Source organism: Lagopus muta, chromosome 24 (genome assembly GCF_023343835.1).
Source record: "Lagopus muta isolate bLagMut1 chromosome 24, bLagMut1 primary, whole genome shotgun sequence".
Lineage (NCBI taxonomy): Eukaryota > Metazoa > Chordata > Aves > Galliformes > Phasianidae > Lagopus > Lagopus muta.
The window spans coordinates 5559584-5571784 of NC_064456.1; the positions used below are offsets into that span (position 1 = coordinate 5559584).

The following is a 12201-nucleotide window of genomic DNA, read 5'->3' on the forward strand; positions in this document are numbered from 1 at the left end:
TTCCGGCCCGTTCGTGCCTCTCATTGGTCAGCGGCAGCTCCGTCCCGCCCCCGGACTCTCATTGGTCAGGGCCAGTTCCGGCCCGTTCGTGCCTCTCATTGGTCAGCGGCAGCGCCGCCAGCTCCGATTGGCTGAGGCGCAGCGCGCGGGGAACGGCCGTTGGCAGCCGGCTCTCCCTTCACACGGTGCCGGTCCCACAGCCGCTGCGCTTCGGAGCTGTCCGGGCAGCACCGAGACGGAACCGCGGCACGGCGTGAGCGGTGCTGAGGACAGCGGCGCCGGAGCTGGGAGGGAGGGAGGGAGAGCGGCGCCGGGACAGGGAAGGAAGCGTGCGCGTCCATCAGCCACCTCCGTGTGGGGTGAGGGGCTGGGAGCAGGGCTGGGATGTGGGGATGTGGATGGAGACAGGATGGGGTGTGGGGAAGTGGGATATATATGGGACGGGCTGTGGATGTGGGATCGGTATGGGGCTCCCGGGAGCTGTGGGAGAGATAAAGGGGGCTGGCGGGGAAATAGAGGGGGCGAGGAAGCTGTGGGGAGCTGGGGAGAGCTGCGGGGGGGCAGGGGGCTGCAGAAGGCTGTTGGGGTGCAGGGAGGCACACGGGGCTGGAGTGGGCTGTGGCAGGGGATTGGGGTACACGGGGCTGCAGGGGTGGGTCTGGGGGATTTGGGGCAATAGAGGGCTGTGAGGAGGTTCCAGGGGGACACGGTGCTATAGGGAAACATTCCTGTCCTTGTGGCCCCTTCAGCCAGTTCCCAGCTCCCCAGACTGAGATGTATGGCTGCAGCTCACCACACGGCTTCTTTGGGACGGCTCTTGGGGAGGTTTTGGAGGGGCTCCAGGGGCTGGGGAGAGCTGTGGGGAGGGATATAGGGGGCTGGGGGAGGATATAGGAGAATGTGGTTGTACAGATGTCTGTAAAAACAAAAGGAAAAGAAAGGAAAGAAGATAACGAAAAAAAGCCAAGTAAAAAGTGAAGAATAAGAGCTAAGAGAAGAATGGCTGGCAAGAAATACGGAGAGAGCAATGCACAGCATTGCGAAGGAAAGCCAGGCAAGAGTAGCAGCAAAAAGCAGGAGAATCCAGACGAATTCCGTGAAGAGCAGGAGAGGTAAGTTGGGCATAAGGCAAGGGGGAAGGGGAGGGGAAGGGAGGGGAGGGGAGGCGAGGGGAAGGAGGGGAGGCAAAAGAAAATGGGAGGTAGGGAGGAGGGGAGGGGAGGGGAGGGGAGAGTGGGTGGGGTGGGGAGGGTTGGAGGGGAAATGTGGCTGAAGAAGCTTTAGTGTGAGACGCAGCAGGGATTTCCCAGTACGAAAGCCCTGATGGCTGTGTGCCCTTCCGAGCGGTCCCAGCGGCGCGTTGCACGTGGCCTGCAGAGAGCATTTGGAAAGCTGCCTTTGTCTTTGAAGGCAGGAGAAATCAGCGGTGTTGTAGTTTATGCAGGTACTTAAGAGCCTCCAAAGGTCTTTCGAGTCTCTTTGTGCCTTAAAGGCCCTGTTCTGTACACAGAACAGTCCTGAGTATTTCTTTACTTGGCGAACTGTCCCATTTCAGTGGGAAAGCAGCCCTGGCCACTCTTTGGAGGAGAGAACCTCTACGTTTGCCGTTTGGACCATGTCTTTCCCCGACCTGCCAGCAGTCCTCGCAGGTCACTGCAGAAAGACCAGGCGCCAAGGTGCAGTGGAAGCTGTCCTCACCTGTGTCTGATCACAGCTGTGCCTGCAGGTCCTCTCGGTGAAGTACCAAAGCGGAGTCCTGTTGCTGAGCCTGGGCTGGATGCCAGAGGTGAGTCAGCAGCCTTCATCTGTGGCTCTCGGCTCGTGTGCGGCTGCGGTAGTTCAGGCAGGGTTCAGCTTTTCACTGCCCGGTGATTTCTACTCCCTGTTTCTTGGGTGCTGCGTGCTCCCAGTGTCCTGCTGGCTTTGTATCTGTACATCACAGATCTCTCCAGTAAGAAAACCCAGATGTTCTTCCATGCTGCCGCTGAGGATTGTTTCACACGGCCCGGAGAGAGTATGGGGAAAGCTGCTGAGCGCCAGCCAGCTGCCCACCTGGCAGCTCTGCAACTTGCATAACTCTGCTACGCAGCTGCGTAGACGGCAGCGTGTGATGGAAAGTTGTCCTCAGCCTTTGGGTGCAGAAGTGGCTGCAGGGAAGGCCGGGCAAAAATCCTTGGCTGCCTGCCGTGCTGGAGCCCCACAGGCGTCCCAGGGGTGGCTGTTGTCTGTATTGACTTCACCAAAAAGACCATTCGGTTCAACCCTTTGTTTGTCTGAAATGTATTTTCGTGCTTTCTGAGACAGAAAGAGGCATGGAGAATTGGAGAATATCCGCAGAGGCTCTGCCATGTCCTGAAGGAAATGGTGGAGGAGAAGGCAGCACAAGGTGGGTGTCTTTGTGTCTGTTCACTGAAAGACTGGGGAAGTGGAGTTTCTAGATAGATACATGGATGGGATGCAGGTGCTGGGATGGTGCTGGGATGTGCTGGGATGGGGCTGGGATGTGCTTGAATGGTGCTGGAATGTGCTGGGATGGTGCAGGGATGGTATGGGATGGTGTGAGATGATGTTGTGATTTGATGGGGTGGTGCTGGGATGTCCTTGGATGGTGCTGGTATGGAGTAGGCATGTGCTGCGATGGTGCTGGGACGGGCTGGGTTGTGCTGGGCTGGTGCTGGGATGGTGTGGAATTGTTTGCTGGGCTGGACATGCTGGGATGTGCTGGGATGGTGCAGGAAAGGTGTAGGATGGTTCAGGGATATGCTGGGATGTCCTGGGATGGTTCTGGGATGTCCTTGGATGGTGCTGGTATGGGGCTGAGATGTGCTAGGATGGTGTGGGAATGTGTTGGGATGGTTCTGGTTTGTGCTGGGAAGGTGTGGGATGGTTCTGGGATATGCTGGGATGTGCTGTGATGGTGCTGGGATGTCCTTGGATGGTTCTGGTATGGGGCTGGCATGTGCTGGGATGGTGCTGGGACGTACTGGGTTGTGCTGGGATGGTGCTGGGAAGGTGTGGAATTGTGTGGGACGTGCTGGGTTGTGCTGGGATGGGGCTGGGATATTTTTGGATAGTACTGGGATGTGCTGGGATGGTGTGGGCTGCAGCTGGTGTGGTGTTGGGTTGTGCTGTGGGATGGTGCTGCGAAGTGGTGGAATGTTCTGTGATGCAGCTGCTGGGATGAGATGTACTGGGATGTTCTGTAATGGTGTGGGATGTGCTTGAATGGTGCTTAGATGGTGCTGGGATGGGCTGGGACGTGCTGGGATGTTACTGGGATGTGGCTGGGATGTGCTGTGATGGTGCTTGGATGTGGTGGGATGGGTCTGGGATGTGATGGGATGGTCTAGGATGGTGCTGGGATGGTGCTGGGTTGTTCTGGCATATGCTGGGGTGTTCTGGGCTTGGGCTGGGCTGGTGCTGGGCTGGTGTGGGATGATGCTGGCATGTGCTGGAATGGTGCTGGGATGTGCTGGGTTGTTCTGGGATGGTGCTGGGAAGGTGTAGGATGGTTCTGGGATATGTTGGGATGCAGTGGGCTGGTGCTGGGATGTCCTGTGATGGTGCTGGTATGGGACTGGGATGTGCTGGGTTGTGCTGGGATGGGGTGGGATGTGCTGGGATGTTATGTAGTCGTGTGAGATGTGCTTGAATGCTGCTTAGATAGTGCTGGGATGGGGCTGGGATGTGGCTGGGATGTGCTGTGATGGTGCTGGGATGTGGTGGGATGTGGTGGGATGAGCTGGGATGTGGCTGGGATGTGCTGTGATGGTGCTGTGATGTGGTGGGATGAGCTGGCATGTGCTGTGATGTGCTGTGATGGTGCTGGGATGGTTGTGCGATGGGGCTGGGATGTGCTGGGATGGTGCTGGGATGGACCTGGGCTGTGCTGGGATGTGCTTGAGTAATGCTGGAATGTGCTGTGATGGATCTGGGATGGTGCTGGGATGTTCTGTAGTTGTGTGGGATGTGCTTGAATGGTGCTTAGATGGTGCTGGGATTGGCTGGGACGTGTAGGAATGTTGCTGGGATGTGCTGTGATGGTGCTGGGATGTGGTGGGATGTGGTGGGATGAGCTGGCATGTGCTGTGATGTGCTGTGATGGTGCTGGGATGGTTGTGCGATGGGGCTGGGATGTGCTGGGATGTGCTTGAGTAATGCTGGAATGTGCTGTGATGGATCTGGGATGGTGCTGGGATGTTCTGTAGTTGTGTGGGATGTGCTTGAATGGTGCTTAGATGGTGCTGGGATTGGCTGGGACGTGTAGGAATGTTGCTGGGATGTGGCTGGGATGTGCTGGGATGGGGCTGAGATGTTCTGGGATGGGCTAGGATAGTGCTGGGATGGGGCTGGGATGTGGTGGGATGTGGTGGGGTGGTGCTGGGATGTGCTGCTAAGTGTTGGGATGTTCTGGGATGCAGCGGCTGGGATGAGATGTGCTGGGATGTGCTGGGATCATCCTTGGACTTGCTGGGGTGTTGTGGGATGGTGCTGGGATGTTGTGGGATGTTGTGGGATGTGCTTGAGTGGTGCTTAGATGGTGCTGGGATGCTGAGCGCCAGCCAGCTGCCCACCTGGCAGCTCTGCAACTTGCATAACTCTGCTACACAGCTGCGTAGACGGCAGCGTGTGATGGAAAGTTGTCCTCAGCCTTTGGGTGCAGAAGTGGCTGCAGGGAAGGCCGGGCAAAAATCCTTGGCTGCCTGCCGTGCTGGAGCCCCACAGGCGTCCCAGGGGTGACTGTTGTCTTTATTGACTTCACCAAAAAGACCATTCGGTTCAACCCTTTGTTTGTCTGAAATGTATTTTCGTGCTTTGTGTTCAGGTCCTGAGAGACAGAAAGAGGCATGGAGAATTGGAGAATATCCGCAGAGGCTCTGCCATGTCCTGAAGGAAATGGTGGAGGAGAAGGCAGCACAAGGTGGGTGTCTTTGTGTCTGTTCACTGAAAGACTGGGGAAGTGGAGTTTCTAGATAGATACATGGATGGGATGCAGGTGCTGGGATGTGCTGGGATGGGGCTGGGATGTGCTGGGATGGTGCAGGGATGGTATGGGATGGTGTGAGATGATGCTGTGATTTGATGGGGTGGTGCTGGGATGTGCTGGGATGTTCTGGGATGGTGCAGGAAAGGTGTAGGATGGTGCTGGGTTGTGCTGGGATGTCCTGGGATGGTTCTGGGATGTCCTTGGATGGTGCTGGTATGGGGCTGGCATGTGCTGGGACGGTGCTGGGATGTACTGGGTTGTGCTGGGATGGTGTAGGAAGGTGTTGAATTGTGTGGGACGTGCTGGTTTTTGCTGGGATGGTGCTGGGATGTTTCTGGATAGTGCTGGGATGTGCTGGTGTAATAGGAGCAGTCTGTTGTTTGTTAATCAAATCATTTGTAAGCTTATCACTAGTAAACTGTAACAACAGCAGAGGCCAGTTTCCTACTACAGACATCCGGAAACACCAACAAACACAGCAATTTCAGGTATGGACCCCAGGACTTACACAGCTTTAAAGATGCTGCGTAAGGATTATGAACGCATGTATTGCAAAGATCCCAGGCCTCCCCATCTGACAAGACAAAGGATGGCTGCCTAACAACAGGACCACGCCTGCGCAAGAGATATTGTGCAGCCACGAACACAGGCTAGTGAACTGTGTAAAGACTGTCAGCTGGAAAGGGAAAGCGCGCGCTGTTGGTGGAGCAGACTCCCCGGCCACCCAGTGCTCTTTTGCTTACTTGCTTGCTTTAATAAAAGACGATTTCCAGAATATATAATTGGGATGTTCAATTTGTTTGGCATAATATATAACACTGGGATGGTGTGGGGTGCAGCTGGGATGGTGCTGGGTTGTGCTGGGATGGTGTGGGATGGTGCTGCGAAGTGGTGGAATGTTCTGTGATGCAGCTGCTGGGATGAGATGTGCTGGGATGTTTCTGGGATGTTCTGTAATGGTGTGGGATGTGCTTAGATGGTGCTGGGATGGGCTGGGATGTGCTGGGATGTTACTGGGATGTGGCTGGGATGCGCTGTGATGGTGCTTGGATGTGGTGGGATGAGTCTGGGATTTGCTGGGACGGGACTGGGATGTGATGGGATGGTCTAGGATGGTGCTGGGATGTGCTGGGTTGTTCTGGGATGGTGCTGGGAAGGTGTAGGATGGTTCTGGGATATGTTGGGATGCAGTGGGCTGGTGCTGGGATGTCCTGTGATGGTGCAGGTATGGGGCTGGGATGTGCTGGGTTGTGCTGGGATGGTGTGGGAAGGTGATATGATGGTGCTGGTTTGTGCTGGGATGTGCTGGGATAATGTGGGTTGGTTCTAGGATGATGTGGGATGGTGCTGTGAAGTGGTGGGATGTTCTGGGATGCAGCGGCTGGGATGAGATGTGCTGGGATGTGCTGGGATCGTCCTTGGACATGCTGGGGTGTTGTGGGATGGTGCTGGTGTGTGCTGGGATGGTGCTGGGATGTGCTGGGACTGTGTGGGATGTGCTGGAATGGTGCTTAGATGGTGCTGGGATGCTGAGCGCCAGCCAGCTGCCCACCTGGCAGCTCTGCAACTTGCATAACTCTGCTACGCAGCTGCGTAGACGGCAGCGTGTGATGGAAAGTTGTCCTCAGCCTTTGGGTGCAGAAGTGGCTGCAGGGAAGGCCGGGCAAAAATCCTTGGCTGCCTGCCGTGCTGGAGCCCCACAGGCGTCCCAGGGGTGGCTGTTGTCTGTATTGACTTCACCAAAAAGACCATTCGGTTCAACCCTTTGTTTGTCTGCAATGTATTTTCATGCTTTGTGTTCAGGTCCTGAGAGACAGAAAGAGGCATGGAGAATTGCAGAATATCCGCAGAGGCTCTGCCATGTCCTGAAGAAAATGGTGAAGGAGAAGGCAGCACAAGGCGGGTGTCTTTCTGTCTGTTCACTGAAAGACTGGGGAAGCGGAGTTTCTAGATAGATACATGGATGGGATGCAGGTGCTGGGATGGTGCTGGGATGTCCTTCTATGGTGCTGGTATGGAGTAGGCATGTGCTGCGATGGTGCTGGGACGTCCTGGGTTGTGCTGGGCTGGTGCAGGGATGGTGTGGAACGTGCTGGGTTGTGCTGGGATGGGGTGGGATGTTTTTGGATAGTGCTGGGATGCTGTGGGATGGTGCTGCGAAGTGGTGGAATGTTCTGTGATGCAGCTGCTGGGATGAGATGTACTGGGATGTTTCTGGGATGTTCTGTAATGGTGTGGGATGTGCTTGAATGGTGCTTAGATGGTGCTTACATGTTGCTGGGACGGGCTGGGATGTTACCTGGATGTGGCTGGGATGTGCTGTGATGGTGCTGGGATGAGCTGGGATGTTGCTTTGATGTGCTGCGATGTGGTGGGATGTGCTGGGATGCAGCGGCTGGGATGAGATGTGATGTGCTGGGATTTGCTGGGATCATCCTTGGACATGCTGGAGTGTTGTGGGATGGTGCTGGTATGTACTGGGAAAGTGCTGGGATGTTCTTTCATGGTGTGAGATGGTGTGTGATGGGGCTGGGAGGTGCTGGAATCATGCTGGGATGATGCTGGAATCATGCAAAATAGTATGGGATGTCTGGGTTCTGCTGGGATGGTGGTCAGATGTGCTGGGATGATGCTGGTTTGATGCTTGGATGTGCTGGGATGGGGCTGGGATCACAGAATCACAGAATTGTAGGGGTTGGAAGGGACCTCAAGAGATCATCAAGTCCAACCCCCTGCCAAAGCAGTTCCCTACACCAAGTCACACAGGTCGGCATCCAGGCAGGTCTTGAACATCTCCAGAGAAGGAGACTCCACCACCTCCCTGCAGCCTGTTCCAGTGCTCCGTCACCTCACTGTACAGAAGTTCTTGCACACACTGGTGCAGAACTTCCTATGCTGCAGTTTCCGGCCATTTCCCTTTGTCCTGTCTCCATTCACCACTGAAAAGAGTCCGGCCTCACCATTCTGCCCCCCACACCTCAGATATTTATAGACCTGGATCAGGTCCCCTCTCAGTCTCCTTTTCTCCAGGCTGAACAGACCCAGTTCTCTCAGCCTTTCCTCATAGCAGAGATGCTCCAGGCCCTTCACCATCTTCGTGGCCCTCCGCTGGACTCTTCCCAAGAGATCCCTGTCTTTTTTGTCCTGGGGAGCCCAGAACTGGACTCAGTACTCCAGATGAGGCCTTACCAGGGCAGAGCAGAGGGGGAGGATCACCTCCCTTGACCTGCTGGCCACGCTCTTTTTAATGCACCCCAGGATGCCATTGGCCTTTTGGCCACAAGGGCACACTGCTGGCTCATGGCCAACCTGTCGTCCACCAGGACACCCAGGTCCCTCTCCGCAGAGCTCCCCTCCAGCAGCTCATCCCCCATCCTGTACCAGTGCATGCAATTACTCCTCCCCAGATGCAAGACTCTACAATTGCTGTTGTTAAACCTCATCCATTTTTTTACTGCCCAGCTCTCAGCCTGTCCAGCTCTCGCTGAATGGCAGCACGGCCTTCAGCCAATCCTCCCAGCTTCGTATCATCACAAACTTGCTGAGGGTGGCCATAATCCCCTCATCAAGGTCATTGATGAAGATGTTGAACAAGAGCGGACCCAGCACCGACCCCTGGGGGACACCACTGGTTACAGGTCTCCAGCCAGACTCTGCACTGCCAACGACGACCCTCTGTGCTCTGCCAGTCAGCCAGTTCTCAACCCACCTCACTGTCCACTCATCTATCCCACACTTGCTCAGCTTTGTTACAAGGATGTGGTGGGGGACAGCATCAAAAGCCTTGCTGAAATCAAGGTAGGCTACATCCACTGCTCTCCCCCCATCCACCCAGCCAGAGACAACATCACAGAAGGCCACCAGGTTGGTGGAGCACGACCTCCCCTTGGTGAACCCTGCCGGGGCTGCAAGCCCTCCACCAGCCCCTGCCGGGGCTGCAAGCCCTGCCAGATTGGAGACTTTCCTTCCTACTTACTCTTCTTTAGATCCCTGGTGGGAATAGAAGTGGTTGTTGGGAGATGCTGGGAGATAGACACTGCAGCTGGGTGACTTGTAGGGAAGGTATAAAGAGAAGCAGAGAAATGCCTACTTCCCCTCAGCATTCTGACCTTACACCATCCCCAGGGTATGCATCCAGGAGAAAAACTGCCCTGTTTTTTGAGAAGTTTCTCTTCTTGTACAGAAAATCATTGGCTGTTGGACCACAGGGAAAGAGATGGACAAAAATGCAAGAAAGGTCTTGTACCAGGTCTGGCGTAGATTATCCTGATATTACAAGTAGAATAGGAGGGAATATCACAACTGTTTCCAAGAAGCTATTATCACTTTGCCCACCCCCATTGCTCATTACTGTGACTTGTAGCAGACTTTCCAAGTCACAGTCTGAACCAATACATGAGCACGAGTGCCTGGTGCAGGAGAGAGACGAGGCTGCATTCCTCAGCTCCCCCCCTCCACATCCCACCCTGCACTCTGTTTTGCCTCTGTTCATTCTGCACCGCCTTGCCTGGTTCACAATTAAGTGAAATGCCGTTCTGAAACGACTCTAAAGAAACGCGTTCCACATCGCTCATCTTCCTCAGTGCCACACTGTATAATCAATGACTAGTAAGATGTTATAATGGTGAGAGAAACAAGAGAGTTTGACAAAGCAGAGTATGATAACAAAAAGAGAACAAATAGAAGGCTTACCCCTACCCAGGGCTCACTCACACAACTCCAGCAGGGCCAATCTCCAGAAGAGCTCCTTCCCCACTGGCAGCCAGCTCTTAAATACGTCCAGGAGGGCAGCACAGCTGAATGGCCTTCCCTGTGCTCCTCTGGCTGACTCATGGCTCGCCTCAGGTGATCATTCAGAGGTTCAGGCTCTCACTTAGCAGTTCCCATATGCACACCTAAACATTTCCTGAACACCTCCGGGGAATCTGCCTGCAGTCCCTCCCTGGGCAGTCTGTCCAGGGCCCAACCACTCTTTTGGAGGAGTTTTTCCTAACGTCCAGCCTGAAAGAACTCTTGTTGCTCTCAAGGTTCTTTCGTTTCTTCACAGAGCTGTTTCAAAATCTTCATCTGTGAACCTAATGAGATTCAGCAAAGTCAAGTGTAGGGTGTTGCACCTGGGTCAGGGCAGCCCCAGATATCTGTGCAGGCTGGGAGAAGAACTCATGGAGGGCGGCCCTGCTGAGAAGGACTTCGGTGTCCTGGCAGACAAAAAACTTCACCTGAGCCAGCAGTGAGAGCTGGGCTCGTTCAGTCTGGAGAAGAGAATGCTCTGGGGAAGCCTGATGTGGCCTTCCAGTAATTAAATGGGAACTTATAAGCAGGAGGGAAGGGTGGTGCTATAAAGACTATAAACTATAAAGACTAGAACGTCTTGAACCTCAACAAAATAATTTCAAAAGTCAGAGGGACTCAGCTATAGAAGCTTGTTACGTGAGAGCAAATCTGACTGCAGGAAAATCAAAACCCTTTCGTGGTGACTTTGGTAAGTAACGTGCAGCAAACACAACAGGCATAATGTGTCCTGATTAAAAGACAAACCGAAAAGGACAGGTGCCTGTGTCAGATGTCCATGGCAGCAGAGGATCTTCCAGAAGAAGGAGGCAGCAGAACCTTATGCTCACACTGCAGTACAGGAGCAGAAAACTACCGGGAAGCTCTGGGTTCCTCTCGGGAAGGCAAAACTGCACAGAGATGCACCAGCTGGGTTTGGCAGTGCCCTCCCACCCTCAGATTTCCTGCACACAGCTTCACGCCGCTCCCCTTCACCCTGTCCTACCTCAGAGACCCAAGGAGCACTGATTTGGTACAAAGCACAGCAGTATCGCGTTAAAATGCAAGTTGTGTTTTCATTGTCAGGGGTATTACAGCCCAAAGGTTGTAATAAAGTTCACGTAAAGGAGGATAAAATACGGATGTTCCATGTACAAAACCAAAGAGGAAAGGTTGTGAGGGGGTTTCCCCATGAGAAGTACGATTTCAGAAAGGGACGCGTGCAGAGAACCCAGAGGGATATCGAGGCAAAGCTAACAGTGACTGCTACAAAACCAATGGTGCAGAGAGAGAATTCACTGCCAGGAGTAGCTCACAGTGCAGTGATAAGGATTCACAGCCATGGCTGCAAGGTTGTGTTTTAATTAAAAATGCTAATTGGAAACAATCTGGATTTCTGAGCTAACTGCACTTTTAGTAGGGGGGGACTGCTACACGGTGCTGCAAAAGAGGGGTGCAACAAGGGGCACAGCAGTGGGGGCTTGTGCACAAAGGAAGCGATGCAAAGCCTCATGCAAACCAGAGGGCTGTGAGGGATGGCAGGCTTTTGGGGCCAAAGCAAGAAAGGCGGGGGGGGGGGGGGGGGGGGCACAGGAAGGGGAAGCAGGAATGGGAACTGGTGGGGGAGGAGGAGGAAAGCAGCGTGGCTGAACTGTGCAAGATGGGATGGTGCGTTTGCACAGCAGGTGGAAGGGTGGTGGGCTGCACACGTGTGTGGCACAGGGGGTGGAGCAGAGTGCAGTGGCCAGGTCCTCCCTGGGCAACGTCAGGTGTCAGCAACAGCAGGAGCGCTTGGAGCACTGCCTCCAAAAACCATGCCAGGATGGCGGCTTGGTGCTCCGAAGCTGCATAGGTTCTACTCTGGACCAGTAGGAGTGCAGCAGCTCATGGAATGCCACGGGACAAATCAGGCCATGCTCTCTTTGTCGATCTCTAATTGTGGCTGTTTTTTATTGACTACAACCAAACTAGGAATGCCGATTTGGGCGGCACTCGGAACGCTGCCCTGCAACGCCGCGCGCTGCAGCGCTGCCTGCTGATGCTCCTCCTCTCAGTCGTTCAGCTGCAGCTTCTGCATCATCTCCACCAGGCTGTTCATGGCGGAGCACTGGAAAGAAACAAGGCAAGGAAACAGGACAGGATCAATCTGGGGAGATCTCCTTAAGCAAGGCTGATCAGGACACTTGCAGAACGGCCCCATGCAGCACAGCACGTTCCTGCCATTCAGGTCACTGGCGTTACTTCCCACAACAGCTGCCTATGCTAAGATTAATGCTCTGCTGGGGGAACGAGGTTTCCAAGGTTGCAGTGCCCGACATGGCAAGGCTCTTTATCACAGCAAAACCCTCCGGCCATTATCAACAGTGCCCTTCTCAAGCCAGAGGAAGGCATCCAAGCTCCCCTGGGCAGCTCTCACTTACAGCTGACAGGGGCGTTGGTCTTGA

General features: G+C 54.5%; 1 protein-coding gene and 1 pseudogene across 6 annotated transcripts; one reads left to right on the forward strand and one right to left on the reverse strand.

Annotated features, from left to right (window-relative positions):
• Window positions 1-12201, reverse strand: part of LOC125684269 (AT-rich interactive domain-containing protein 5A-like) — a 46712-nt pseudogene that overhangs the window by 17391 nt on the left and 17120 nt on the right.
• Window positions 160-8939, forward strand: LOC125684319 (uncharacterized). 6 transcript variants are annotated; one of them, XM_048926388.1, is made up of 7 exons: window positions 160-359; window positions 913-1112; window positions 1556-1649; window positions 1727-1786; window positions 2305-2386; window positions 4840-4921; window positions 8450-8939. In XM_048926388.1, exons 2-7 carry the CDS (start codon window positions 1000-1002, stop codon window positions 8787-8789), a joined length of 771 nt encoding a protein of 256 aa, XP_048782345.1. In that variant the 5' UTR covers window positions 160-359; window positions 913-999; the 3' UTR covers window positions 8790-8939. The 6 variants fall into 6 exon arrangements, with proteins under 6 accessions (XP_048782345.1, XP_048782346.1, XP_048782350.1 ...); XM_048926389.1 differs by having other exon boundaries at window positions 932-1112; XM_048926393.1 differs by lacking the exons at window positions 160-359; window positions 8450-8939 and adding exons at window positions 1345-1444; window positions 6791-8395 and having other exon boundaries at window positions 711-1112; window positions 4826-4921.